At 42.7% G+C, this 27,113-nt stretch overlaps 1 protein-coding gene across 3 annotated transcripts; it reads left to right on the plus strand.

Moving 5' to 3' along the window:
* Positions 1 to 388: 388 nt before the first annotated feature.
* LOC139317368 (homeobox protein Hox-B7-like) lies at positions 389 to 26,057 on the plus strand. Of its 3 annotated transcripts, XM_070944394.1 has the most exons (3): positions 389 to 815; positions 2,144 to 2,146; positions 25,772 to 26,057. In XM_070944394.1, the coding sequence occupies exons 1-3, from the start codon at positions 389 to 391 to the stop codon at positions 26,023 to 26,025; spliced, it is 684 nt and encodes a 227-aa protein (XP_070800495.1). In that variant the 3' UTR covers positions 26,026 to 26,057. The 3 variants fall into 3 exon arrangements, with proteins under 3 accessions (XP_070800495.1, XP_070800496.1, XP_070800497.1); XM_070944395.1 differs by lacking the exon at positions 2,144 to 2,146 and having other exon boundaries at positions 395 to 815; XM_070944396.1 differs by lacking the exons at positions 389 to 815; positions 2,144 to 2,146 and adding an exon at positions 21,717 to 22,116.
* Positions 26,058 to 27,113: the final 1,056 nt, after the last annotated feature.

Genomic DNA, 27,113 nt, shown 5'->3' on the forward strand with positions numbered 1-27,113 from the left:
AGAAAACTATTTATGAACTGGCACCTGTCCTTGGAAATGTAAAGCGAGAACTTTTTTTTAAGTGCCATATATACATATATATTGGGGGCGGGGGTAAAGGAGGAAAAAGGAGAGAGACACATACAGAGAGGAATAATAACAGTCACAAACAACAGCAGCCGCAGCAATTTTAAAAAGAGGAATCTGATACCATAGTCACGGGGAAAAGAGTTTTGATTCCATCCTCGAGGATTTTTAAAAAAGAAATCTATGTATAGTTGTATATATTTCTGGAAATCACAAAGGCTCGTGGGTTGGCGTCTCTTCGCTGTCTTCTGACAACCAGTGGCTTTTGATCTCCCCTAACCCTGGTACCAAGACCTAGATCTATTTAAAATAAGCTATTTATATGACAATGAGCTCCTATTTTGTCAACTCCCTCTTCTCCAAATACAAAACTGGGGACTCCCTGCGCCCCAACTTCTACGATTGTGGATTCGCCCAGGAACTCGAAGGGAGACCGACGGTGCTGTACGGGCCGAGCACGGGGGGCACTTTCCAGCACCCCACCCAGATCCAGGAGTTCTACCACGGGGCATCCTCTCTCTCCAGCTCCCCTTACCAACAGAATCCCTGCGCCGTAGCGTGTCACGGGGATCCCAGCAACTTCTACAGCTATGACCCGTTGCAAAGACAAAGCCTCTTCAGCGCTCAGGAATCCGACCTGGTGCAGTATCCGGATTGCAAGCTTGCCCCTACCGACCTGGGAGAGGACGCGAACAATTTGGAGCAGAGCCTGTCTCCCACACAACACTTTTCCTGGATGAGACCGCAAGGTGAGGCGGCATTTTAGGAAGGGCTAGACATCCAGCCACCGAAGAGGGATTTCCTGAACCCATAAAGCATCTTCACCTTCTTCACCTTTTCCCACCTCTTCCACTACCTTCCCTCCCCTCCTTCCCCCGCACCTTAACCCTCAGTTACTTTGTGCTGTTTTATTAGCGTTAACTTTTGCACCTTTGAATTGCTTTATAGCTTAATTACCCCGAAAGAAACCTTTTCTCCTGAATGGAGAGAACTGGACTTCTCTTCCACCCCCTTCTTTCAATCGGAGAAGCTTCCCCTAAAGTTTATGGTACTTTTACAACCTCCGAGACCCCCTTTTTGTGTCTCTCCTTGGCGTCCTCCGCTTCCTTCCTCCCTCCTCTCGCCACTTTGGTTATTATCTTTTAAATCTCTGGAGATGCGAGAGGGGCAGGCGACGGGGATTGTTTTAAGGGCCGGCGAGGGCGTTCTTGCCAGAAACCCAAGAGTGAATAATTTTCCCAAGAAAATGACAAAGATGGAAGGAAAGAAGAGAGCGAGGCGAACTACCCTGGAACCTGGGTGAGATTGGAGCTCGGGCGGACAGAACGCATCTGTGGACCTCTTCGCCAGCGCCTCTCTCCATCCATTGCTGAGTAATTAACCTTCCCTTTTATTAACCTCCCGTACTAGAAGGGCAGTTCCGTCGATCCCTCTATGTGTGTGCGCTCCAACCGACCCAAGAACCTTACGAAATCAGAACAAGCTAATAAACGCTGGCTGAGAAAGAAAAATAAGACGCCTGCAGGCAAGTATTGTGGGAATAGTAGACCTACTCCTTGAGAGTAGAAGAGGGAACTTGATCACCTCCCTGGGTCCGGGAAAATGTCTCTTCCTAACGGAATTGGCGTATCCTAATGAGATTCTAGAACTGTGTGGGTGGTTAAGCCATTGCAGTTCCTATTGGTGACCGTGGGAACGTCCGGCACCATTGGGTCAGTGGCAGTGTCTTAGAAAATGGGTGGAAAAGAGAGTGTTCCACGAACATCTCTTCAATGTATGTTGAAGAATTTTAAGAAAAGTCCTTAAAAGAAAAGTGAGAAGTGCACTAAAACAATTAGAAAGAATCCCAAACTGCAAATAGACCTGACTAGTCCTTAAAGAAAAAAAAAACATTTAGAAGTTGGGGCTGACCAAAGAAGATATGGTTAGTTTATGCTGTTATGTGTGGTAGGAGAAAAGAAATACTGCAGTGTTATAAAGATTCTGATAATTTACCATTCTTAAAAGAACTAGAGAACTCCGAAAGAACTAAGAATAGAGAAGAAAATTGTTATTGTTCTTCCCACCCGGGGTTTAGCAGGTAATAAAAAGAAAAGCCTGTCTAAACGGGAAGACTCAGATAATTGAATTAATTGGTATGATTCTGTTAAAAATTATTCTGTTGAGATCTGTGCATTCCCTAATTCAACTAAAAAATTTAAGGCGGGAATGACTAGTGTGTGTGTCTTAAGTCTTTTGTGTACCTTCAAGGTAACTGCAACTGCCTGATCTCTAGAGATATGAATTTTAAATTGTTAGAAAAGAATTGAAAGTATTGAGAGGAAGGAAAATATCTCATTGAGAGGAAGGAAAATATCTCACCCAGTTTGGTCTGGCCAACTAGACGAAGTGAAGAACAAAATTCAACTTTCCTTCTTCTCTATGCTTCAAGAAAAACTCGAGTTTATAAGTAAAAGTTTTAAATTCACTAGCTACAATGCTGATGTGTAGTTGCTGCCCTTTCAAACTTGACCACAAGTTATCTACCCCCTCCCTTTCTCTACTTCTGCAATGCCTTTCCTCACACACAAAGGAGGGAGGGGACCTTTTTCTCATGTCTTTTAGCCCTTCAAGGTTGATTTAGATCTGTAAAAGCAGAACTAGAGAGATTGAGGAATCAACTTTTATTCAGTCATGAAGAATTATCAAAAGTGAAAGATGATTTACAAATAGGACACAAAATAAATATTGAAAATCTTAAAGATAATATGACTATGCAAGCTAAACAGCAATTAGATGATTTGCAAATGAAATGAACAAGAAAAATTAAAAGCTACGCAATTCGAAAATGACAGCTTAATTAAAAATAATAATAAAATCAGAATCAACTTACATTAGAAATAGCAAGACTAAAAGATTTACCTACAGTAATTACTATCTCTGAAGAAATGATGCTTCTGGTAAATAACCTCAAGGAAGAGATAGAAGTTCTTAGACAAATTAATAGTTGAAAATGAAAAACTTGTACAACAAGACATCAGACAAAAAGAAGAGAAAACAAAAATTCCTTTTCACTTGCTGAAATAAATTTTAATCATAATTACCAAGAACTCCAAGAAAATTATACTTCTCTTTTAAAAGTAAAACTTGGATTAGAAGAAAGCAAGGGCAAGAATAAAACTAAACTCCAGGCTAGCCTCGGAACGCTGTGCTTGTATTGTTCTTGCCTGCCTTCCTATAAACAATAAACTTCTGCTCTCAAGCAAGAAAAAAAGGGAAGCTCTGCCTTCCAACAATCCTTAAAGGGAAAGGCTTCTTTTTTCCTTCCAACAAGTCATTGTAAAGACCCACAATCCTACCTGGCAGAACTTGGAACAGCTGATGACCACTCTCCTTAATGGTGAAGAGAGAGAGAGATTACGTAGTGCCATTGGTAAGATTTTAAAACCCACAGACGAGGGAAACCTCCAGGCTATAATAGACCAACAGTTTCCAAGAAGGAACCCTCCCTTTCTTCTCTTGGAGCATTGCTGGACATTCTGTTTGAGTGAAAATGCATCTCTTCTCTGCGCACAACTTATAAAAAAGACTTTGTTGGCATCTAATTGAGACCTTTGCTTAGCCACAAAAGTGACAAAACTTGCTTTCCTTCTCTTTGCATCCTAAATTCCTTTTGGATTAATTGAGTGAAAGTATTCTGCTCAGCAGTAAAGGGACAGAAAGAGGAAAGACAGTTCTTGTGTTGGCCATAAAGGGGTCCAGGGCAGCATGTTTGAATCATCTTTGCAAGGTTTGTGGGTATGTTCTTTTAGACAAGTTGCTTCTCAGCCTAGTGAGCTCAATCTGCATTTGAAGAAAAACTGCAAAGGCATTCTGTAAAGAAAGGAAGCCATAGGCCTGGCTGCAGTAGATGAGAGGCCTGAAGACTGAAGGGGACCAGGGTTCAGTCAAGCCCCCCCTGAATCCTTGGTCTGAATGAAAATAGGGCGAATAATGTAGCCTTCTTAGTAGACACAGGGGCATCTAAATCTGTAATTACAAAGCTGCTGGCTCCCTTTTCTAATGATGTAATAAATATCCAAGGGGTTAATGGCTTCATAAATGTCGCCCCATGCTGAAAACCCTGAAATGTTCCTTAGATGGAAGAAATATAGATATGCCTGTGTGTCCAGTTTCCCTCCTGGTCGTGATGGCGAGAAATATGGCTCAAGAGGGTCAAATCCCCATACCTGGCAGGAGTTTGAAGTACCAAAGTTGAAGATAACCCACCAGGATATGCTGCACCCCATGCTGAAGCCTTAGCAGTGCCTGTTCCTCTCAGGCAGAAAAGCTAACCCCGCCCCATTACCATAAGTCAAAGGCAAAGAGAGATGGAAGGAAGCTGTCTGTCCAACTATTAGGAAATTAACCCTTAGGCAGCCAACTACCATTTACACCAGCCATGCGATTCAAGGAGTTTTAGAGACAAAGGGCCATTTATGCTGACAAACCCCAGCAAATATGTTACATATAAATGCCTAACATTGCTTCCCCATGGCAGAGTAAGGGTTAACCCCATTCACCCACCTAGCCCTTCCCCTGATCCCTCCTTACCTTAGCTCTGCCTCCCAGTTATATAAGGTGTGGTCCAGGGATCCAGATGCACTTCCAGACCTACAGTTCACCTGTAATAGAAATAACTGATTAATAAAGAACTCTGCTTCAAGAACATTTCGTGTTGCAGTTATTGGGTAAGATCCTTGGAAACACGCCACAGATTGGTAGCAGAGGATGGTTAACCCACAACTCACAGAAATGGCAGAATCAGGAATCCAATCCGAAGCAGAAAGCAGGATGTTCACCAGAGCCTATACCAAGCAGATGGAAGAGCTGCAGGCTCTCGAAGGCGCCACAGCGAGAATTGCCACGACCGAGTGTGAGCAAGACCACGACCCGAGCCCACTACTCTGGGACGAGGAACCGAGAGATGAAACCTGCAGCAGCGAAAGGAGAGAGCCACCGAGCAGAGACGACTTCCGATCGACAATAGTGAAGATGCTGGAAGTGCCCGCCAGCAAAGAGGAGCTCATTGCAAAACTCCAAGGCCTCCTAGAAAGCCATGGAGCAGCGATGAGCACCCAGGAACAAGACAATGAAGTCGCCAGTCCGACAAGGGAAAGGCATTCCCAAGCTGAAGCTCTGGACATGGACGATTTCATTTCCACGCCATGCTCCCGGCAGCCATCTTGGAATGGCCGACAACCAATGGGGAGCCGAGATTTAAACAAAATGGCGCGAAACAACAAGGACCCCAATAGAAGTGGGGAAGAACCTGAAAACTGCACAGAAACAATAACACAAGCCTGCAAGAGCCCACCTACTGGGCCCGAAGTGGAAAAAGCGATCGAGAGTCTTGCGGCAGCACTCGGCTCCGCATTCAAGCCTCCTGCGCTTGCTAAAAACCACCCCGAGGTACCCCAAAGCCAAAGGGACAACAGGGTGGCCACCAGAACCCATGCACCGACCCAGCCAACCCTCCGAGAAACAACGCGCCCAGAAAGCAAGCACTGGAACCTGATCACCTGCAGGATCGATCAACCGCAGGACTTGCACTCGCCACCCGCTGCACCAACAACGCAAGACCCGGGAATAGAAAGGCAAAACAGCTACTCACCAACCGTACGACCTCTGCCAGGCTTCTCTACTCGCCCGGAGACCAATCAGCAATGACCAGGATCCACCGCTGCCACCGCCGCTGCAGCTGCCGCCACCGCACCGCTGAATCCAGGGGATCCTCAACTTACGTCCATCGCCGCTGCCACGCCACTGAGCTTCGGAGGTCCTCAACCTACGACCGCTTCACCTCCTCACCGCCTCCCGTTCTTCGACGGGGATCCAGGGGTCCAGCCATGGCATCTGTCATCCAGGGAGGGCTACGGACCCGCCAGGGGTGAGTCCAGCCTCCCACTGGCAGGCCTAGGCCTAGGCCTGAGAGCAGCAGCAGAGAGTTCCTCACCCGACGACCTCCGGCACGAAATGAGCTTCACGCATGCTCAGTCACCGCCTGTAAGAAGAGAGAGGAACATAGAGATAAATCCATACAGACTAGCAACAAGCATTCCCCCAGCATATTGTGAGTTCCCTCACCTACAAAACCATGGACAGCACCAGATTGTGAGTAATTTACCATACAGCTCAATGACTTTACCAGCTGATTTCCACAAGCTAAAACTAGATGGGAAAATATGTTGTTTTTACTTAATGACCCACCTAGAAAACCCTGGACCTTTGATGTAGATTGCCTGCACCACAGGGCTTATTATTTGTTAATGGCAAGCTTATCACCCAGCATCTATCCCAGCCTTGGCCACTACTTGACTGTGGCAGAAATATTACAAAAAAATATTCAACTTATTCTATAGCAAGAGTGCAGCCACAACCACCAAGATCTCTAGAGAGTTCTACTCAGCCAGGCACAAGGCTGGAACTCCCATGGGTGAGCATATCCTGAATCTAAATGCTACCAGGGCAGAACTTATACAAAGGGGGGAGACCATCTCTGAAGATAGTATGAAAAGTATAATTATAAATTCCCTGGATTCTAGTTGGGAAAACTTTATAATGCAACTGGATAGCCTCAACATAGAGCACCTCTCCCTAGAAACACTCACCAACAGGCTGATAGCTGAGGATAGCCTAAGAAGGGACCGCTCCATGAGCCGCAGAGAGGGTAGCCCAGTAAAAAGGGTAGAGTTTCAAACTAGGAATCACAACACTCCCGAATGCTTTATCTGCGGCTCCAGAAATCATTATAAGAGAGATTGCCCCAGAAACCCAAGGGACAGAGACTACATTCACTGCAGGGAAAGGCAAGGCCGGAAGTCAGGGTTCCCAGACAGGCACTCACCAGATAACAGATTCAGACACAGAGACTCCCCCAATCCCAGAGACAGGAGGGGACATAGAGACAGCTCCAGGGAAAGCCAACCAGGGTCACTGTATGGTCTTGGAGACCATCAATCCACACACATGCAGCCAGGGAAAGGGAACACGTGGCTCATTGATTCAGGAGCCACCAACCACACTACCAACAACAGGAACATACTTACATCATTCACAGCAAAGAAGTACCACATTAAGGTAGCAAATCAGGACAAGGTCCTGGTAACAGGAGAAGGGAACACATACATAAATGGGATAGGAAGAATAGAGGGGGTACTGCTCATACCTGAGATACCTCACAATATACTAGCCACACTCAAACTCAGCAAAGACTTGGGTATCGAGACGACCTTTAAAGGAGGAAAGGCATACATGACCAAGGGTAATAAGGACGTAGGCAAAATCATCATCGAAGGGGGGCTCACATACCTACAACCCCAAGAAGATTACTATCCAAGCACAAACGTACAACTAGAAAGTAGGGAAGGCAAGACAGGTACTCCCGGGGAGACAAAAGGGGTTAAGGCTGAACACACCACTGAAGACAAACACACTTCTCACACAGCACACAAGGGGAAGCCCTCTATTGGCAAACCCATCCATGATGACTGCGCCCACCTGCTTCATAGGAAGTTGGGCCACGCCAGTTTCCCAATTGTGCAAAAAATGACTGTTCAAATGGTTTGCAAGTAAAAAACTGTAACAATTACCTAGAGTGTTCCGTGTGCAAATGTTCTAAACTCAAAACAAAACCTAAACCAAAAAAGGCCTCTTGCACCACCAATTTGACCTTCCAGTTAGTACACATGGATTTGGTAGGCCCCATGAAACCCTCTATAAAGTATAAAAAGAGGTTCTTTCTAACTATAGTTGATGACTTCAGTCGTTACGGGTTCGTATATACACTCAATCACAAAAATGAGGTGTTTCAAAAGTTCAAAGAATTTTACAGGAGGGTAGAAACACAACACCAAAATAAAACAAATAATGACGGACAGAGGGTCCGAGTTCCTATCAAGGGACTTCTCCAATTGGATAAAGAAACATGGAATATTACATTTCACTTCTTCGCCATTCTCCGCATTCCAGAACGGAGTGTCAAAACTAAGGAATGGTGTATTACAAACCATGGTAAGTTGCGCATTAGAAGACGCAGGGCTGGGGCAACATTTCTGGGCAGAGGCACTCACATACTCAAACTACACCCTGAACAGACTATGGTCCAGCGTGGTAGGCAAAACTCCTTATGAGATTATGTACAACAGGAAACCCCAAATAGCTCACCTACACATATTTGGGGTCACAGCGGATGTGCATATACCGAAACAATTAAGGCACAAGGGGGACAAGGTATCAAGGAGACTAAGATTTATGGGATATGAGTCCGGGACAAAAGGGTACAGGTTTATTGACAAGGACAATAAATTTATCATATCCAGAACAGCAGTATTCCATGAAAACACAAACTGGTCAAAAATACATCTCAACGAAGTGTTCCCCAGGCAGGAAGTCACAGACAATGCAAGGGTCACGAGTAGACTAGACACAACTGAAACGGAGGCACACGAGAAACACAAACCTAGACACCAAGGGGTAGCCACCAAGGGATGGAAAGAGGACCACCCCATCATAAAGGTAGATGCACTTACAGAAAGGGAAGCCAGGTACATGCATGACACAGAAACACGACCCAACAGGCCCGTCAGACACAACAGGAACAAAATGCCAAAAAGGTTTGAAGATTACGTACTATCAATACACACAAACACCACGACACCCAACTCTTACGAAGACATACTTAGGTTGCCATGGGAAGAAAGGATTAGGTGGGAAGAGGCCATGGAGAAAGAGATGGCCAGCCTGAGAGAGCTAAATGTGTATACTCCATCCAAGGTTCCAGACAACAAGGTATCCATTGGGACAAAGTGGGTTTTTAAAATCAAGGAGCTTGAGGACAATAAGACGCTGTACAAGGCTAGGCTAGTAGCACGGGTTTGCGCAGAAATACCCGGAGGACTACACCGATACATATTCACCCACGGTCAGGGCCAAAAGTGTCAAGAGAGCCCTGGTGATAGCAACAATTCTAGGCCTAGAAGTTTACCAATTTGACATGCAGACAGCTTATCTCCATGCGGAACTAGACAAAGAGATCTTTAACAACCAGGTATCTCCCTTTTGTGTGTTTCTTCCGAGCACCCCCCCCCCCGGAAGAAACACACAAAAGGGAGATACCTGGTTGTTAAACAAGAGTCTGTATGGGCTGAAGCAATCCGGTAAGAGGTGGTATGAGTGCCTAGCGAAAATTCTCAGGGACATGGGATTCACAGCCACCTCCGCTGACCTATGCTTCTTCATCAAAAAGGAGGGCACATCTATTGAATACGTACTTGTTTATGTGGACATACTTTATACTGTGGCCAGCACAAACAGAAATGTGATGATTTCGCTGATAAGTTGGGGAAGCATTTTGCACTAAAAACTTTGGGAAAGGTAAACAAGTACCTGGGTGTCCAGATCGACAGAACACAGAAAGGATTCAGAATCTCCCAAAAGGAGAAGATATTGGAGCTGCTACACAAGTGCAACATGAAGGATGCCAAGCCATGCAAAACACCCATGCAAATTGACTTTCTAAAACACAAGAACGAAGAAGGTGAAACATTTAAGGACAATACCCTCCATAGGTCTGTCGTTGGGTCCCTACTATATATAGCCAACTGGACTAGGCCAGATATCATCCTAGCGGTCAACCTCTTGTCTAGGCACGTCAGCGAACCAAAAACGTACCACTGGGAAGGTGTAAAACGCGTGCTCAGATACCTAAAGTACAGCATAGATGCCTGCCTACGTCTAGAGCCGGTGAGCTCCAAAGAACCCATATTAACCTGTTATGCTGATGCTGACTGGGCAGGCGACACAAAGAGCAGGAAAAGCACATCTAGCTATGTATTCCTCATTGTTAGGAAGTGGGGTTGAGGGGTACCCCGGACCGTGAACCAGCTCATGAGCAAACACACTAGGACTGAAATAAATCTGACAGAGGCGTCTTGTGTAAAAATATAATTTACTTTAAAACATTTAAAAAGCACTATGTCTTTAAAAAAGCACATTAGTAACAAAGTCTTATCTTGGTTATGTGAAGCCAGGCTATCTCCCTAGATTCCTCTCCACAATACCAAAGCAGTTCACAAGAGAAAAAGGTTAACATGACAATAAGCAGCTTCGGTGTCGATACATCATCAAGGTAGTAGAAGGGCGGCAGCATAAACTTCACAGCTAAAAAAGTCACCTGAAGAAAAAACAATTTCAATCAGCAAACGTAGCTTGAAGCTTGTGGGAGGAAGAATGTCCAGCAGCAGCAGTTCTGATGATGGCTTGCGTGCTTCAAAACAGCAAAAGGCAAGCATCCGTAGGAGTATCTCTGCAACAGTGTCTGGAGTCCTTATCTGTGTTCTCCTCCCTTCTGTAACGTTGCACTGAGCTCTGCATCCAGCTTCCAGCAGGAGCTCTGCATCTAGGCCTAAACACCGTTTAGGCCCAAGTAGCAAGCAAAAAGGTCCTTGCTTATATGGGGAGTTAACCTGCAATTAACTAGGGTGGGGAAGGCTTGCAGGTAATTGCAAACAGGAGATGGCTTGATTGAAACCATACTGTTTGTGACTGATCAAGTAGTCACAGCAATCCTGAAAACACTCGTGACACTCATCAACGGTTGCCCAGTGCACTGGTACACCGGGAAACAAAACCTAGTGGCCACATCTACAGCAGAAGCAGAATACATCTGCCTCTCGAAGGCAGCCAACAACCTGACATGGTTCGATGACCTGCTCTCCAACATTTGGACTGAGCCAGCCTACCCGATAATAATACATGAGGACAACAAGGCAGCCATAGACATATCCATGGCAGACGCTGTGGGCCAGAGATCAAGGCACATAGACATCAAACATAAGCACGTCAGACAGTTAACGAACATTGGTTTTATCAAAGCCATACACTACGAGACTGTTGAACAAATCGCTGACATCCTGACCAAACCTTTGCAGAACAAACAGCACGCCTACCTGACTTCAAGACTAGGTGTGCATACACAACACATACACACAGCTCCAACTGTTAGGCATTTAGAGGGGGATTTGTTACATATAAATGCCTAACATTGCTTCCCCATGGCAGAGTAAGGGTTAACCCCATTCACCCACCTAGCCCTTCCCCTGATCCCTCCTTACCTTAGCTCTGCCTCCCAGGTATATAAGGTGTGGTCCAGGGATCCAGATGCACTTCCAGACGTTCACCTGTAATAGAAATAACTGATTAATAAAGAACTCTGATTCAAGAACATTTCATATTGGAGTTATTGGGTAAGATCCTTGGAAACACGCCACAAAATACAAGCATCAAGTTCTCCTCACTCAGAAACCACGAGTGACCCTGAAACAAACAAATGCTTTAACCCAGCTACTCTTTTGCAAGCATCGGGTCCTGAAATTGAAACAACATATGCAGGTCATCACAGCAACCAGAGTGGAGCAGACCTTCCCAAGCCTGACTGACCAGCCTTACCATCAAGCCGACATGAAAGAAAGGATAGTCAGCAATTATTTGCTTTTGAATGAAAAAGGCTGAAAGAATGAACAGGACTATAAGAGAAAAGATGGCAAAGATGTGCCTTGAAAATCACCTTAAGCAAGTAAATGCATTACCACTAGTACTTTGGTCTGTGCGATGTTCTCCACATAAAGGAATTAGATTATCTCCCTTTGAAATACTTGAAAATCATATAGGAGACCTAAGCCAGATAGGAACTAAGAGGGTGAATCAGATGGTGGGAGAATTAAATAAGCCAATACAAGAAATCCAACAATATCGTGTGTCCCTTAGCCCACCATTTTTGACCACCTCTAGTTATAATATTCAAATAGTAGTAAGAAATAAATGGGAAAACATGATTGTAAAAATGAAATGAATAATAATTGGAGTATTTGTCTTTGTATTTTGAAATCTAGACAATGATAAGTTTTTCTTTTTTAATCTTTTTTTTAGAAATATGAATAAGTATAAACTGTAACAATTGAAATACCTTTAATGGTATATGGTGGTGAAGGTAAAAAAGGATTAAGTTGTAACTTGGATAACAGCTAGAACATTTCTAAATTTAATTAGGGAAATTGTAACGATAGAAATATTTTAAAATATATATTGTGATGAAAGTAGAAATGATTAAATTGTGATTTGGAGAATTGTATGAGTAAAACACTGGAAATGAAAAAGTTTAATGCCTAGGTGGAAGGGCCCGTATACTGGTCATGTGTTCCCACTTGCAGTAAAAAATGTTGGAATCCAAGTCTTGGATTCACTGGACTCGAGTTAAGTCCGCAGTTTAGGAATATTAGGAGGCAGACCAGGACCAGGCCCAACCCCTAGTGGTACGCTTGAAGAAGCGCCCCCTATAACTGTCCTACCGGCAATGGGCAGGCAACATACGGGGCAGAAGAGGCCTTACTGGTGTCACACCGGAAGCTGACCCTCCACGTACGGCTGAAGATTTGGAATGGGAAGTCAAACATATATAGCCATAGCTGTACTATCTCTTATTTTAATAAGCGTGCTTGCTGTTATTGTGATTAGTTGTGATTTGCTGTATATAGTATGCTGGAATCACCTCTTCCCCAGAAAGACAGGTGCTGAACCTAAAATCATCGACTGTGACAGAGAGCAGTACGAAACTCCTGTAGATACTTATGTTTGAAGAAGTCAGGGAGTGGGCTCTCTGTGGAGCTGCTTTAGCTCTAGGAATGTGGATATTGTATTAACAAATAAGAGGTGGTTCTGTGAGATACCTAAGACTAATATTGCCTTTTCCCAAGTCATATATAACCCTAACCTTCTTCCTGATGTGGTGATTTTGTAGGTTAAGGGAATTGTGATTGGACAGGTTCTGTGTAGAGGACAATTATGAGTTTTCTGTGGCTTTGGCTATTATTGGCAAAGGGCCTAATGAGTAATAACACCCTGAACAGTAGTTCCCAATGTTGTGAGAATGCCCGAGTGACCCCCCCTTGCTCTTATCTGAGGAAGTTGAAAAAACCCCAAAGAACAGGGCAGGAACAGGTCACAAGGTGTGAACTCTTTGGACCAGGTCCACTCCCGCCAACCACGTATCATCAATAGGTGAGGTCGGTACCCTGGACCTAAGCCAACCCCAAGACCTAAAGACAAGCGTCTGACAATCCTAGGACAAAGGGAGAATGGGCCCCTGTAACAATTGAGAAAAGGGAATTACATGTTAAGAATTGAGTTAAAGCCTAGTTAATCAGTCTGACCCTGCTTTAGGCCAAATTGCTGGTTGTATTTATCTGCTGGTCCTTCATCTTACAATGCTGTTCCAGTCTTTGGGTCAGGACCAGGGCCACAATAGTCCTTGAGAAAGATATTAAATGGAGAACCAAAGTAGCAGTAGCCAAATTGCAAGGAGACTTTTATAACACCTTCAAAAGGCTGGGGATGAGCCACCTCCCTATTGTTACCCCTATAGCCGTTGGTGTGAAAATCCTAGGGTCACCCTCCTTGTGTGTAAAGTGACATCAGGAACCAGATATTCCTGTAGGATCCCTGATGGGAGATCAATGTCCATCAGAAATACACTTTGACCCTAGAATGACACTTATGGATGAAAAAAACTAGTGGCATTTCTCCTTATGCCCACTATTTATTTCAACAGAAGGTCACTTCTCAATACCACCTCACGTCTCCATTAGGTCCAACACAGGCTTATGTGTCCTACTTCCCTTTGGAAATGCAAGCTCCCGTTATCTTTTTGAAGGCACAATTCTCAGAGAAAAGCAAAAGGACCCTACACTAGAAGTCCCATTGCAGCCTCTGACTGGCATGCTAGTGGCAGGGATTTTAGGGGTCTGGACTAATGAGAAAAACCAACGAGCCCATGCCTTTTCCATGAACATAGGAGTGTGTGTAAGGAAAATGGAGTTTTCTTCTTATGTGGGAAAAATGTGTAATTGTGTTTACTTACAAACTGGACTGGAACATGTACATCTTTCCCCAAAAATAGGTGTTGTCAGTGGAGAGCACACTATTCCTGTTCCCCTCATGGGGCATGTTCAAAAAAAAAAAGGGTGTCACTCTTGGTCCCACTATTAGCAATCCTGGGGATAGGGATTGCTGTTGGAACAGGTGTAGGTGGAATGGCACACTCCATAACACAGTTCAAGCAATTGTCAGAGGAGTTCCAAGAAAGCCTGAACCAAATTGCAGGGATCTTGGTTAAGGCCCAAGAAGGTGGTTTGTGTGTATTCTTGAGAGAAGACACTTGTTTTTACATGAATAAGTCAGGAGTGGTCAGAGAAATTGCCAAGGATTTACAAGACCGGGCATTCAAAATGGGTCAGAAGTTACAAACAACAGAAATGTGGTTCTCTTAGTTGTCTGGGCCTGGCTGGATTAGACAGATGTTATTCCTGTTGTGACAGGCCTGGCCTTTATTCCTTGTTCAGACAACTAGCTATCAGAGCAATGAAAGAGATAAGAGTTGAAAAAATGAGTTGATTTTGATGGAAAGCCTTATAGACTGTAAAATTGACCCTGATCTCTTTGATGAAAATGAAATTTCTGATGCAGGAACATATGTACAACTCTCAACTGGGTAATTAGAGAAAGTGCTTCAGAGAATAAGATTTGAAAATCATATGTATTACTTGTCTTTCCTTTGCATTACTATGTATCTTATCCTGAATTGATTATGTTATGTCAAATGTTATATGCTTACATTGTTGAATTAAGCTCTGTAATAGGTAAGACTCAATTGTAAACAAGTAAAATAGAGTCTTAAAGGGGGGGATAAGGCAGAACATAAAGTGAAATTAAATATAAGAGTGAATTAATATGGGGTCAGCCTAGAGGATCTCTGAAGGACCCCTTTAACTAGTAAATATAACAGAGACAAATGCTGGGTTCAAAAAGTTAAACCGCAAGGTTATGCACTATTCTACAGTTGGAGAGTTCAAGAAGTCAAACCACAAGAAATTAACTAATCTTCCTGTTCAGGCAATAATGGGAGGAGGGAGAGAGCCTAACACATAGGTTTATTTCACATTTCCTGTTTTTTGTTCTATAAAGATACGTGTCTTAAAGAAGGACTTTTGTTTAGGATGTAAATAGAATGCATGTCAACCTTTTGGCCAAAATAAAGCTTTTTCTGATTTCGAAATTCATCTCCTTTATTTTTCTGCGACAGAAGAGGATGGAGAAGCACAGACGGGGGACAAAAAGTAGGCGCTGGAAGACTGGACAGGCAAGCCTCAGAAAGCCGCCACCCACCCAACCCCCGTCCTTCCATTCATTCCAGTTAACGTGAGAGGTGGTTCCGACCGGGGGCGGGGGGCGGGGGGGGGGGCTAAAATACTGCTTGGGGAGGGCGACCTCGCCTTTTATTGCTGTAAAATAATATAGCTGTGAGCGTCTTCTCCTGGTTTTGTCCTTTGATACATACAATTAACTATATATTTTACGAGAAAGACATCAGGGGTCTTTTTAGCCTTGCTGTTTGTTATTTTTCATCTTCTGGCCCGTTAAGAATTAGTAATAGTGTAATGCAATAGCTTCTGTTAACCTTGGCTGTGAAAAACCTCCCTCTCCGTCCGGTGGCTCAGCGTTCCCCCAACGGATGCTCCTTCAGGAGCTCCAGCCCCGTGATTCTGTTTGCCCCTAGAACAGCGAAAATCAGCTGTTCTAGCGGCTTGAAACTCCCCCCCCAGGGAAAAAGGGGGAGAGAAGAGCAGAAGGGTCTGGGTAGAGCTCCCCTAGACCCCCAGGCTTTTTTTTTTAAGCTTGGGGCTTGCAGGGTGAGAGCTCCCTGAAAGCCCTTCAGTGCTCCGGATCCGGGACAATTCTGCTTTATGCAGAACAAGGGGTCGCGACCACACCAGCAGTGCAATTTTAAGGATTATGAGAAAATTTGAATCTGGATGCTGGCAGAGCAAAATCAGGAGAACAGGAAATGCAAGTATTAAACTTTAACTCCGTTTAAAACAAAGAAAAAAAGATGGCGCTTAAGGGTGGTAAAACGAAACTTATAAGTGAAAGTGATCGTTAAAGCTGCAACATTGTAAAAGCTACTGGATTACCCGGCAAGAAAAAGGATTTAAAGTGCTAGTGAAATGAAAAAGACTATGGTATTGACTCCAACTACTTTATACTTCTAAATTGTGTTAAAATTATTGGATTTATTGACCTGATAGCTGAATAAATTTAAAGTGGAAATTGAACTATGGCTGACATCAAGGATGGAGGATCATTACTATATGAGCCAGCAAATTCACAAGTTGTGACTGTAAAGGTTTTACAAGAACTTTTAAATTTCTATACTTCTGCTATATTGGAATCACTTGAAAGGACTATTCAAAATTATAATCTGGAGAACAACAATGTTTTGCTGGCTGGAAAAGAGGAAGTAAATCAATTTATTTCGACTTTGGAGCAGGGAAAAGAAGCTGTCAGGATCACGATGGAAGTTGGCACACTGAAAACAGAGGTTTTGGCAGAAGCTTCTATGCAGTTAACTGAAAAGCAGCAAATAGACTCTTTCCCGCAGACTGTTTCAAGGAAGGAAGTGACTGATTATATAAGCAGGAAGAGTCGAAATGGAGGTTTTGAATTGAAGGAGATAACTTTTAGAAGAGAACAATTTCCAAAGATGCATCAGCCTCAAATCTATATTCAAAAATTTTAGAAAATAAAAGCAGGGGGAAGAGCAATGTTGAAGAAAGTACTATTACAGAAGAAGGACTGGAAAAAATATAGAAAGGAAGGAAGAATTGAAGATTAGTTTCTTTTGGGGAGGATTTTAATACTAAATTTGAAAAGTCTACTGAAATTAGTATTTTTTAAGTTTAAGTAAAAATGTTTAAAAATGGATAGCTTTTTAAAAAATTATCAAGGTATTAAAATGGTTAACTTTAAACTTAATTGATAACTTTCTGAAAGTTTTGAAACAGATATTTTGAAGGATGAACTCAAGAGTTAGAAATAATTTAACTCAATGGATTAATAGTATTTTTAAGGTTATATTTTGAAGAATATTCTATTGAAGTTTTTTAAAAAAAAACTTACTGAAGTATTAAAATGGTTAATTCAAAATTGAATGGATATAAAATAATTTTTTTTCTTCTTAAAAGATATGCTTTAAAGAAAGTTTTATAATGTTTAAATTAGAATTCTAAAAGGGGAGGCTGATGAACAATTTTTAAAAGAGGAGTTAAAGAGTGTGAGGGGGTTTTGAATCTTGTAGTAAGTTAGTATATTTTATCTTATGTTTGTTTAATGCTATACCCTGTTTTTGCTCTGGAAAGTCGGGGGTGGGGGTGGGGAAGGGGGGGTTGAAGGTTGTGTGGGGATAAAATGGTTGTCTAATTCTTAATAAAATTAAAAGATAGTTTAATAAATAAATGTATTATTAATAAATGTATTAATAGAGAAGTAAGAAAAGTGGGGGAAATGTTATAATAAAGGAAATGATAATATTAAGATATAAATATTGGAAGAGCAGAAAGAAGACACAAAAGATGTATTTAGAAGATATATTGACTGATTATGTATTGTTTGTTTATAAAATAAAAAAACTTTTTGAATAAAAAAAACTCCCTCTCCCCCCCACTCTTTTTTCTCCACCTTCCCTCCTTTGCTTCCCCTTTTCTTATTTGAGATCAGTGCTATGCTAATGATGTACATGTACACAGTATTGCACTTTTGAAGACTTTTTTTCTTCTCCATCCTCTGAAATATACATACATATATAATATGCACACACACATACCTTTTTCATTCCCTGTCTCTCTCTGCGGTTTTCTCATGTTGTGGTGCCTCTTCTGCAGGTAGCTCTGAAAATATACCCAACAACATGAAACTGCCTATTTATGTTGTAGTTGTCTTCATTTTTGTTTGTCACGGATCCTCTTTCCTTTTGGGTTCCCATTTTGCTTTTCTTATCCGTCCTTTTAAGTGTTTTACCTTTTAAAAAAGAAACGGGGAAAACCAACAAAAGGTGTGTTTCTCGTTTTTTCTTGCTTTCTCTCTTGCCTTTCCCATTTAGTTGGCATGCACAGAGTGGAAGAAGTTGTAAAAAGTGTTTTTCCCTTCTGTTTTCTTTTTTTGTCCCCCCTCCCCAGGTTTACTGTGAAAAAAATATATACTGTATACGTGAATTACTTTATTGGGGGTGGGGAAACTAATACTATATTTTGTTGTTCACTTTGTTCTGTTGTTGAAGCTGGAAGCAGCAGCAAAAAGGAGTTAAAATAAAGTTTGCAAGCCACAATTTCCCCGTGACATTATTTCTTCATTCTGCTTAACACTTCCTCCTGGATATCCAGAAGAGAAGGGTAGGGGGAAAAGCACACTTCCAAAACAGCTACTGCCATTCGGGGAAAGCCTTCTGAGAGACAGAAGAGATTTATGGCTTTCAGGGAAAATAAATCTGAAATTTGGGTGGAAACTTGGGAAGAAGGAAGGAAGGCAGAGAGAATGAGAGACAAGAGGGATTTCTTTTCCTTTGAAAAGTGTCTCGGGCTTATCTGACATGGCTTCAGGTTAGGAGATTGGATAAACATTCTTAGGTTCAGACAAGTTATGCTAATGATGCCTTATTTTGTCATTGCTGAATTCCAGCCTTGCTGCTCCTAACAGGAAACCTAACCCCCACCCCCTTCGGGCTCTGGAAGCTTGTCAGTTTTGGTACTCCCCACCCCTCCAGTGGTGAGCTTCGTGATATATGCATGCCCTCCCATATGCCTCCCAGTGTTTGTGTGTGTGTGTGTGTGTGTGTGTGTGTGTGTGTGTGTGTTTTTTGCAACTTAACATTGAAAAGAGGACCTCAGCCAATCTCTTAACCGCAAGGCCAGCTTTATTATTTGTCATACAGGGCCTTGATAAGTTTCAGTGAAACTTGCGACTTTCCATCTCTCTTTCCTCCTCCCCCCCCCCTTCCTTGGAAGCTTTTCTTGCTTCCCCAGCAAAAAGAGTAACCAGCTGGTCATATTTTCCTTCTCCTTGTAATTGAGTCCAGCAGAAGAACTGACGCGCTTAAATAGAGATCTGTTGTAATATTTCCTCCCCACACCCTTTCGGCCATCAGAAAAAGCAAAGCGAGCTCCGAGGCTGAACGCCTGTGGCAGTGGAATAAATTACATAGAATTGAATGGCGTTCAGAAGGGAAGCTACTGGAGCGGGAAGGGGTGGGCAGGCATCAACTAAAATAGTATCCCAGTGCTCGGGTGGGCAATGTTGGGGTGGGTCAGAGGCTGTATCGTCGGGGGGGTGGGGGAGCAACGGCAGATGGCAGTGGAATGTCGGTTTATAAAACCCGCCCCAAGGTTGCCCGCCAAAGGATAGGGCGGGCATCTCTCGCCGGCTCTCTCCCGCGTTTTGCTCTTCGGTACTCTTAAGCAGGCACACACACGCACACGCACACGCACACGCACGCTGTCAAGATCGACTTCATATCCCGAGAGGAAAGGAACAAAATAAAATCAATGCAGACATTTCCCTGTCTTTTTTAAGGCTGCCCTTTTTGCTTGGGTTTCGTAGGTCCGTTTCTCTACCTCGACCCACTTCTCACTGTTGATTTCGCGTCTGTTGTCTCTTCTTTTTCTCTTCTTGCCGTAGCTTGGTACAACCACCCTCTGTAAATATTTTCTTTACCTCGCCGCTCCCCTCCTGCATCTTTTTCCTGCCACCTTCACTTGAGAACCGGCGGCTTACTGATTCCGCGTTCATGATTTCGCTCCTTCCCGCTTCTACCTTGGTTCATTATCTATCCTATCATCAATAATGCAGCGTATTGTATAAATCGCAGCCACACCACCATACAGGTGAAACTCGAAAAATTAGAATATCGTGCAAAAGTTCATTTATTTCAGTAATGCAACTTAAAAGGTGAAACTAATATATGAGATAGACTCATTACATGCAAAGCGAGATAGTTCAAGCCTTGATTTGTCATAATTTTGATGATTATGGTGTACAGCTCATGAAAACCCCAAATTCACAATCTCAGAAAATTAGAATATTACATGAAATCAATAAAACAAGGATTGTACATAGAACAATATCGGACCTCTGAAAAGTATAAGCATGCATATGTACTCAGTACTTGGTTTGGGCCCCTTTTGCATCAATTACTGCCTCAATGCAGCGTGGCATGGATGCTATCAGCCTGTGGCACTGCTGAGGTGTTATGGAAGACCAGGATGCTTCAACAGCGGCCTTCAGCTCTTCTGCATTGTTCGGTCTCATGTCTCTCATCTTTCTCTTGGCAATGCCCCATAGATTCTCTATGGGGTTCAGGTCAGGCGGGTTTGCTGGCCAATCAAGCACAGTAATCCCATGGTCATTGAACCAGGTTTTGGTACTTTTGGCAGTGTGGGCAGGTGCCAAGTCCTGCTGGAAAATGAAGTCAGCATCCCCATAAAGCTCGTCTGCGGAAGGAAGCATGAAGTGCTCCAAAATCTCCTGGTAGACGGCTGCGTTGACCCTGGACTTAATGAAGCACAGTGGACCAACACCAGCAGATGACATGGCTCCCCAAATCAACACAGACTGTGGAAACTTCACATTGGACTTCAAGCATCTTGCAGTGTGTGCCTCTCCATTCTTCCTCCAGACTCTGGGTCCTTGGTTTCCAAATGAGATGCAAAAGTTGCTCTCATCAGAAAAGAGGACTTTGGACCACTGAGCAACAGACCAGTTCTTTTTTTCTTTAGCCCAGGTAAGACGCTTCTGACGTTGTTTGTTGTTCAGGAGCGGCTTGACGAAGAATACGACATTTGAAGCCCATGTCCAGGATCCGTCTGTGTGTGGTGGCTCTTGATGCACTGACTCCAGCCTCAGTCCACTCCTTGTGACAGTCCCCAACACTTTTGAATGGCCTTTTCCTGACAATCCTCTCCAGGCTGCGGTCATCCCTGCTGCTTGTGCACCTTTTTCTTCCACACTTTTCCCTTCCACATAACTTTCTATTAATGTGCTTTGATACAGCACTTTGGGAACATCCAACTTCTTTTGCAATTACCTTTTGAGGTTTTCCCTCCTTATAGAGGGTGTCAATGATGGTTTTCTGCACAACTGTCAGGTCAGCAGTCTTTCCCATGATTGTGATTCCTACTGAACCAGACTGAGAGACCATTTAAAGGCTCAGGAACAATTTGCAGGTGTTATGGCTTAATTAGCTGATTAGAGTGGGACACTTTGAGCCTAGAATATGGAACCTTTTGACAATATTCTAATTTTCTGAGATTGTGAATTTGGGGTTTTCATGAGCTGTAAGCCATAATCATCAAAATTATGACAAATCAAGGCTTGAACTATCTCGCTTTGCATGTAATGAGTCTATCTCATATATTAGTTTCACCTTTTAAGTTGCATTACTGAAATAAATGAACTTTTGCACGATATTCTAATTTTTCGAGTTTCACCTGTACATAGTGTTTTCCCCCTTTTCCTTATTACAAGCGGGAGGGGGGGCACCGTTTCTGTCGGGGGGAGGGAGAGTTGGAGGGTAGGGAAGAAGGTCGGAGCGGATTGGTGCTGTTCGGATCATGTGGACCAGGGTCACGTGGCGAAGGGAGAAAAAGGGGGTACTTTTTGATGTAAATCTGGAGTCTAATTCCGTAATATATCACGGCACCTCGTAAAACCGACACAAAAACGTCCCGCCCTACAAATCACTCGACCAGATTATGAGTTCATTGTACTATGCGAATGCTTTATTTTCTAAATATCAGGCTACAAATTCGGTTTTCCATTCCGGAGTGTTTCCCGAGCAAACTTCTTGCTCATTCGTTTCCAATGCCCAGCGCACCGGCTATGGCTCCAGTTCCACGGCCTCTTTCGCTGCTTCTATGCCTGGTCTCTACCCTAGCGGGGGAGGTATGCACCCCCAGCCCCCCGGCATGTATTCCAGCGGCTACGGTCTGGACACCAGCTCCTTCAACATGCATTGTTCCCCCTTTGAGCAAAACCTCACCATGATGCGTCCGGGAGACGTGTCCAAGCCCATCTGTAACAAAAGCGACCAGAGGGACACGGATTTGCGACACGAAAGCAACTTGCGAATATATCCTTGGATGCGAAGCACAGGTGAGATCGTTCGGGACAATGGCGGTGGTGGCGGACGAAACCAGGATCAGAGGTCTGTGTGTGTGTGTGTGTGTGTTAATATTGGGGATGGGGGAGGAAAAGATGGTGCTGATCTCCTTTTATGAAATTTGCCTCCAAAGGAATCTCTCCTTCCCCTCCCCCTTCTCTAGCTGAGATCCCCTAAGAAGGTAACCTTTAAACAAACAGTTAAATATTTATTGCTTAATAGTACAGCTATTCTGTAACAGCTGTACTATTAGGAGGTAGAAGAGAAGAGTGAGAGATAGACAGTGAGAAGACAAAGTCTTGTTTCATTACCCTTCCTTCATTCCTCAAGGATTGCTAATACATACAACTTAAAAGTTTCGCTCAGATCCTGCTCCGGAGGTTGATTCGTGGTGATTGCTTAGTCGTTCTCTTTTACAGTACAAATGTTTTTAAAATGACACGGGGGGGGGGGGGGGGCGGGGGGACGGAAAGAGTCAGCGGTAGAGAACCAACAAGGAGAGGTTGATTTGTGCACAGAAGACACGAGTCCACAGCTGGGGCTTGTTTTGTTTAAAATGCCATTGCATCGGAACAAGAATCCCCCCCCCCCCCATGTCCTATGTCCTTCCCCTCCTCAGGATTTGCAATTGCAGACGCAGTTCAGACCCACCAGACACTGGAAATCGGAAAGGGAATCAGACAATGTGGTTCTTTCCACCATCCACTCTAAAATGTGTGCGTGTATCAAGTTTTGGAACAGGAATGTACCTGGTGACTTCTTGCCGTACCAAAGAACTCTGTAAGAGTAGAAGAGATGCATTGGTTGCACTTGTTACACCTAATCTCCCCGCTTCCCAATTGTGTGTAGTCTGTATTAAGTACCAACAGCCTATTTTCTCTGTCCTCTACCTGGTGTTAGGAAAGGCAATGTAAGTTACACCTTAAGGCACAGAGAAAGAAAGGAAGCTTCCATCACTGGGCTCTCTAGACTCAACTGTCCTTAACCCATTATAGCACCATTATCACATTCAATAATAGCTCTGTGCGTCTACTCAGAGCCAGATTTCTCTTCCATGTTTGGTGGGATTGGTGATTCCCTTATTACCACAAATCAGTCCCTTATACCAATTAATATTACAGGATTCCAGTAGAACAAGCAGGTTGCATTAAAACCAACCACAACTAACCCTACAAATGTAGACTTCTGGGGAGCACAGAACACATCAGGCTTGACATGGAAGAAAAATATGTTTAGGCTGCAATCCTATGCACACATATCTGAAGGGAACTCACTAGTATTTACCTCTGAATAGTCATATATATGACTTCACTGTAAAATATGGTGTGTCTCTTAATATTGCCTTTTCAAGTTTATGTTAACTTTCTTAGGAACCAACAGGCGGAGAAAGGCAAGAGTCAAACATTGGAAGATTCCTCTTTCCCTCAGTAATTGAATGTAAGAAAATAAGATGTCTGTGGAATGTGGGTTGTAAACTGAACAGAAGGCTGTACTGGCCAGTCTTGCTTCAGCAGTGGAATCTCCCAATTCCAGGCAAGTTGCAAGGTAATGCAGGGGGTGGGGGGGAGAAATAGATAGAGACAGAGAGGAAATAAGCCCAGTTTTCATTGCATTACTCAGAATGGGGAAAGAAGCTGCCAAACCTTCAGTAAGGGGGTCTGCCTGGAGACCTGCTTGTATTCTTTCCTTTAATATTTTATTGAAGGAAGGAGTGCAAGCAGGTCTCCAGGCAGACCCCCTTACATCTGAGTAATGCAATGCAATTACTCAGCAATGAAAACTGGGTTTATTTCCTCTATCTATTTCTCCCCCTCACACACACCCCATGCCCCCACCCCCTGCATTTCCTTGTAACGTGCCTGGAAATGGAAGATTCCACTGCTGAAGCAAGACTGACTAGACAGCCTTCTGTTCAGCAGAGTTTACAACCCACATTCCACAGACATCTTATTTTCACCCTCTCTATATCCAGCTGACTTTGCTGCTCTTTTTTTCAAGACCCAAAGACCTATGCCCCCTCTCCCCCCTTTGCTAAACAGTAAATGTTTAAAAACGAAGTGACTCTCTTTGCTTTGCTGCTGGAAGAGAAGGCAAAATGCAATAAGCAAAAAGAATCACTTTGCCCTACTACCAGGAGCTGCTGCTATTGCTATTTTTTAAAAAGTGAAGGGAAAAAAGGATGTCCTTAATTGCCTCTCCTCCACCCTACTCCAAACAACACCAAAGCTGGGCTTTGATATGCAATCTGTAAATCAGAGTTTATGGATTACCTAATAAAGAAAAGTTAACCTTTTATGTTAGCTCTTGAAGCTACTGCAGCTACTGTGCCTTCATTTTTTGCGCGTGCACACACACACAGCCTTTGTTTCCCACCCCCACCCCTGGCTTCCATCTCCTTCCACACCATTTAGATAGAGACCTGGCCTGAATTTTTGTCCAACTCTTTCCATTCAAGGGAGCCCTTCCTATTCCTATAGACATCCATTTAGTTACCTCAGACAGAACCCTGTTCCCTCTCACACTGAAATAACTATTTTGACTAACATTCTAGCTGTGGAAGAATGTGGGGAATTTGTCCCCTTGCAATTTTCTCATCACCTCTAGCCTCAGTACTTGCTGGTCCAACAGAAGTCTAAGCAATTTTCACCCTCTTTATATCCAGCTGATTTGTTGATCTTTTTTTCAAGACCCAAAGACCTATGCCCCCTCTCCCCCTTTTGCTAAACAGTAAATGTACTAAGTCAATCAACACATTTCAGAGAAGTAAAGTAGGGCTATTTTGGCTCTTGCAAGAACCCATTTTACTCAAAAGTAGGAGTCTTGAACCTGTTAGGGAATCAGGCCAGCAAGAAATGACTGCAGAATTAATCCCTGGTTTGAATTCAGATTATTTGGATACCCAAGTAAATATTTGTGGTCAAAGACAGGATGCTTGGTTTTGGAGGAATACACATATCTACTAACTGAGCCCAGCAGCTTCCAATTTACCTAATGAAAATATCCAAATATCATTTTTCCCCCTCAGGGAAAGGGGTGGAATAAAATAAAATGAAATGAAACATAAACTGAAAAAGGAAGTAACTTTACCCACATACTGTATTAACCTTCTCTGATTTAAAGAAGTTTACCAGATGTGGAAATTTCTGCAGGGAAGAGGCTTCCTTGTAATTTCATCCACCTCTGTTCTTGTTGTATGATTTAACACTTATCACATGCCTTATGAGAAAATAAATAGCAAGATTTTAATAGAAATTTCATTCATGCTTGCATTACTCAACAGGAATTTTTACTGATCTTTATTGCTAGGGACAGGAAACTGGACATTTTTTTAAAAAAATGCATTGAATCTCCTTGAAGAAAATTTGCATCACCAGTAAATTGTTCTAAATTCATTCAATCAGCAATCCTTGCCTTAAATTCAACAAATAAGTATCAGTAAGCTTAAGTTGTGCACCTGATATCCTACAACATTTATTTGAAACTAGAACTGAACATTAAATTCCTGCCTAAAGAAGCTGAAAAAATTCATTGGTGAAATTTGGAGTATGCAATATCATACTTTCCTTTGCATGTTAAAACACACAAAGGCACACATAAGAAAGTGAAAACCAAAATAAACTTATAAAATTCTACTTTATTGTTTTGCAGGGACTGACAGAAAAAGAGGCCGCCAGACCTACACCAGGTACCAGACCCTGGAACTGGAGAAGGAATTCCATTACAACCGTTACTTGACCAGAAGGCGACGCATTGAGATAGCCCATGCTTTATGTCTTACAGAAAGACAGATCAAAATCTGGTTTCAGAACAGACGGATGAAGTGGAAAAAAGAAAACAAACCTGCAGGACCAGGCTCAAATAGCCAGGAAAATCCAGAGGCTGAAGAAGATGAAGAAGAATGAAAGAAAAAGAAGGGATGAAAGTGGAAATGGAAGAGAGAATGAGAAAGAAAGAAAGAAAGAAAAAGAAAGAAAGAAAGAAAGAAAAAGAGAAAGAAAGAAAGAAAGAAAGAAAGAAAGAAAGAAAGAAAGAAAGAAAGAAAGAAAGAAAGAAATTTGACCACACTGTTCCAGATATTTAGAGGGAAATGTAAAAATTATTATAATAAGACTGTACATTGAAACAAGAAACAAACATATAAGCAAACTGAAAGGATTCTTTCATCTGCTTCTTGATACTTGGAAAACTACCTATATTAACATTTCTCTCTTTTGTTTTTGTATAACAAAATGTCTCTTTAGAATCCAATCTAGATAACTGTTTTGTTTTCATGTGGGTATACATATAGTCCAAGTATTTGTAAATCTTCCTGTTTAAAATTTATCTCTTTTTATCCTCTTGTAATTTAAAATAAATGGTTTATGAAGTAAAAATGTGGACATGGTTAGCACTTTCCCTTAGAAAAACCATGAACTCCAAATGTATGAAGGGAACACAAAACTTAGCAAAAGGCAATTGTTGTACATAATTCTATAAGATTCCTGTCTTCCTCTTGTTAGGTTTGTGCCTCTACTTCTGATTACTGGTGCTGGATTTTTTTTTAATTTTATCCTGTTTTTGTTGGTGTATGCTTTTTACATGTTTGGCAATGGACTACTTGCTTTTTACTGTCACTAGAGAATCTGAAATTAATATTGTGCTGGGTAAAACCAATGTATAGGATAGACAACAAATACTTTAATAGTTTATCAACCTTTTCGATTTGTATTATGTGATTATTATGCATAGAAAGGGGGAAAGGAATTAAAATAACATTATGAATAAATGTCCAGTAATGACTTTATATGGGTGAGGAATGTCATTTGTTTGGTGTGAACAGGGAAGATTTCCTGTGTCGTGTCGTCCCCTCCCCCCCCCCCCGTGCCAGCCATCTTCCTTATTGTTTGAGTGAGCAGGTTTCAAATATTCCTTCCCAAATCCTACTCCTATTTTCTTCAATGTATTGTTAAGATTAGAGCAACATCTGACAGCTGTGGCGAGGGGACCTTTG

The sequence above is a fragment of the Pituophis catenifer genome, unplaced genomic scaffold (genome assembly GCF_029215685.1).
Source record: "Pituophis catenifer annectens isolate HBS135680 unplaced genomic scaffold, rPitCat1.0.hap2 SCAF_5, whole genome shotgun sequence".
In the NCBI taxonomy this organism is placed as follows: domain Eukaryota; kingdom Metazoa; phylum Chordata; class Lepidosauria; order Squamata; family Colubridae; genus Pituophis; species Pituophis catenifer.

What these genes read in the sequence shown, in the direction of transcription:
- LOC139317368 (XM_070944394.1), top strand. Translation starts at nt 389, where the DNA reads ATGACAATGAGCTCCTATTTTGTCAACTCCCTCTTCTCCAAATACAAA.